Raw genomic sequence first — 2,268 nt, 5'->3', positions numbered from 1 at the left:
GACAGAACCTGTAGAACCCAGACCGAACCTGTAGAACACAGACAGAACCTGTAGAACCCAGACCGAACCTGTAGAACCCAGACAGAACCTGAAGAACCCAGACAGAACGTCTGGAACCCAGACAGAACCTGTGGAACCCAGACCAAACCTGTAGAACCCAGACCGAACCTGTAGAACCCAGACAGAACCTGAAGAACCCAGACAGAACGTCTGGAACCCAGACAGAACCTGTGGAACCCAGACAGAACCTGTGGAACCCAGACAGAACCTGTAGAACCCAGACAGAACCTGTAGAACCCAGACAGAACCTGTAGAACCCAGACAGGACCTGTAGAACCCAGAACCTGAGGACCTCTGATCTGTTTTCTTCGTAGCTAACCGTGACGACTGCCAGGCGCTAACTTCCTGCTGAAACGTGTGCGTATGCGTTTGTGCGTGTGAGGGGTCATGTCGAGCATGACGAGTGGCGTGTGCGTGGACAGTGACCTCTCCTCCATGCTCCAGAGAAGCTCCGCCCCCTCTCACCACCATCCCAATCACCATGGCTACGGTGGACAGGGACAGGTGAGTGGTTTGTCCCCAGATCTCACCTGAACTCTGGATCTGTTTGTGTTTTACCTGATGTGACGTCTGATGATGCGTTTTTCCATCATGGCGGTCTTTGCTTCAGGTGTCGGGCCTGGCGCCGATGCTGGACTACACCACGGAGATGGACCGGTACCGCTCGTCCATCGCCAGCTTCTACAAGACCAACGTGAACATGAACATGAACATGAACGTTACAAACTTCCCCCAGTCCGCCAAGCTGGCGGCACGGCTGGCGGCCGCCGCTCCCATCTTCCCCCCGGCCGCCGCCAGGCTGGGCGCTATGGCCACGGCACCCTGGGGTTGCCACGACAACATGAACMTGAACCACCCGGCGGCCATGTTCTGGGGCCGACCCAAGCCCGTGGCGACGGCGCCGGCGCATCAYCACCACCACCATCCGTCGGCGACGCCGGGTCACATGACCCCCTCCTCCCACCCCCACAGCARCGGTGGCGTGCATCAGAGCAGCAGCGGGTCAGGAGGGGGCGGAGGGGGAGGGGGCAGTGAAGGGGGAGGAGCCGAAAAACACGGACACACTGCGTCGCTTCCTGTTACACAAGGACCTGCGCACCATCACCCCATGGCACCGAGCAACGGGAACTTCCTGCCCGGCTACGGCGGCGGGGCGGACTGCGGCGTCATGAACAAGCAGGGACACGCCCACGCAGACATGATGGGCCTATCAGAGGGAGGCAGCTGCAATGGGGGAGGGGTGATGACTGGTGGCTTCCTGGGGGGGCTGGGATTACCCCCTGGGGTGATCGTCATGGCRATGGGGTCTGCAGGAGGCGGGATCTCAGACACTAGCAGCGCCTTTCAGATGACAAGTGGCCAGAGGGCGCTAACGGACTGCCAGCAGCACGCTAACTCCTCCCCCTGCCCCTCCTCCTCCTCGCCGTCATCGTCAGGGGTAACAACCGGCGGCGTCTCCCTGTCCTCGTCGTCCTCTTCGTCGTCGGGGACGGTGGCGAAGAGGAAGAGGAAGCGGTGCGGCGTGTGCGGGCCGTGCAGGAGGCTCATCAACTGCGGCGTCTGCTCGTCCTGCCGCAACCGCAAGACAGGTCATCAGATCTGCAAGTTCAGGAAGTGTGAGGAGCTGAAGAAGAAGCCTGGGGGAGGAGGGGGGGTACTGGAGGTGAGCGTGTGTGCAAACACACACATGCACACAAACACGTTACCACAAACACACAAACACGTTAACACAAACACACAAACACATTAACACAAACACACATGCACACAAACACGTTACCACAAACACACAAACACGTTAACACAAACACACAAACACATTAACACAAACACACAAACACGTTAACACAAACACACATGCACACAAACACGTTAACACAAACACACAAACACGTTAACACAAACACACATGCACACAAACACGTTAACACAAACACACATGCACACAAACACGTTAACACAAACACACATGCACACAAACACGTTAACACAAACACACAAACACACAAACACGTTAACACAAACACATATGCACACAAACACATTAACACAAACACACATGCACACAAACACACATGCACACAAACACACATGCACACAAACACATTAACACAAACACACAAACACGTTAACACAAACACAGATGCACACAAACACGTTAACACAAACACACATGCACACAAACACGTTAACACAAACACACAAACA

General features: G+C 55.5%; 1 protein-coding gene across 3 annotated transcripts in view; it reads left to right on the top strand.

Annotated features, from left to right (window-relative positions):
* LOC106536046 (CXXC-type zinc finger protein 5) overlaps nucleotides 1-2,268 on the top strand; it is a 9,495-nt gene that overhangs the window by 1,941 nt on the left and 5,286 nt on the right. For all 3 annotated transcript variants that reach the window (XM_014033216.1, XM_014033214.1, XM_014033215.1), the window contains exons 2-3: nucleotides 375-564; nucleotides 671-1,723. In XM_014033216.1, the coding sequence (XP_013888670.1) occupies nucleotides 448-564; nucleotides 671-1,723 (1,170 nt within the window). In that variant the 5' untranslated portion in view covers nucleotides 375-447. The remainder of the gene's footprint in view (nucleotides 1-374; nucleotides 565-670; nucleotides 1,724-2,268) is intronic.

Source organism: Austrofundulus limnaeus, unplaced genomic scaffold, assembly GCF_001266775.1.
Source record: "Austrofundulus limnaeus strain Quisiro unplaced genomic scaffold, Austrofundulus_limnaeus-1.0 Scaffold1666, whole genome shotgun sequence".
Taxonomy (NCBI): domain Eukaryota; kingdom Metazoa; phylum Chordata; class Actinopteri; order Cyprinodontiformes; family Rivulidae; genus Austrofundulus; species Austrofundulus limnaeus.
This window is presented reverse-complemented; position numbering and strand designations above follow the sequence as displayed.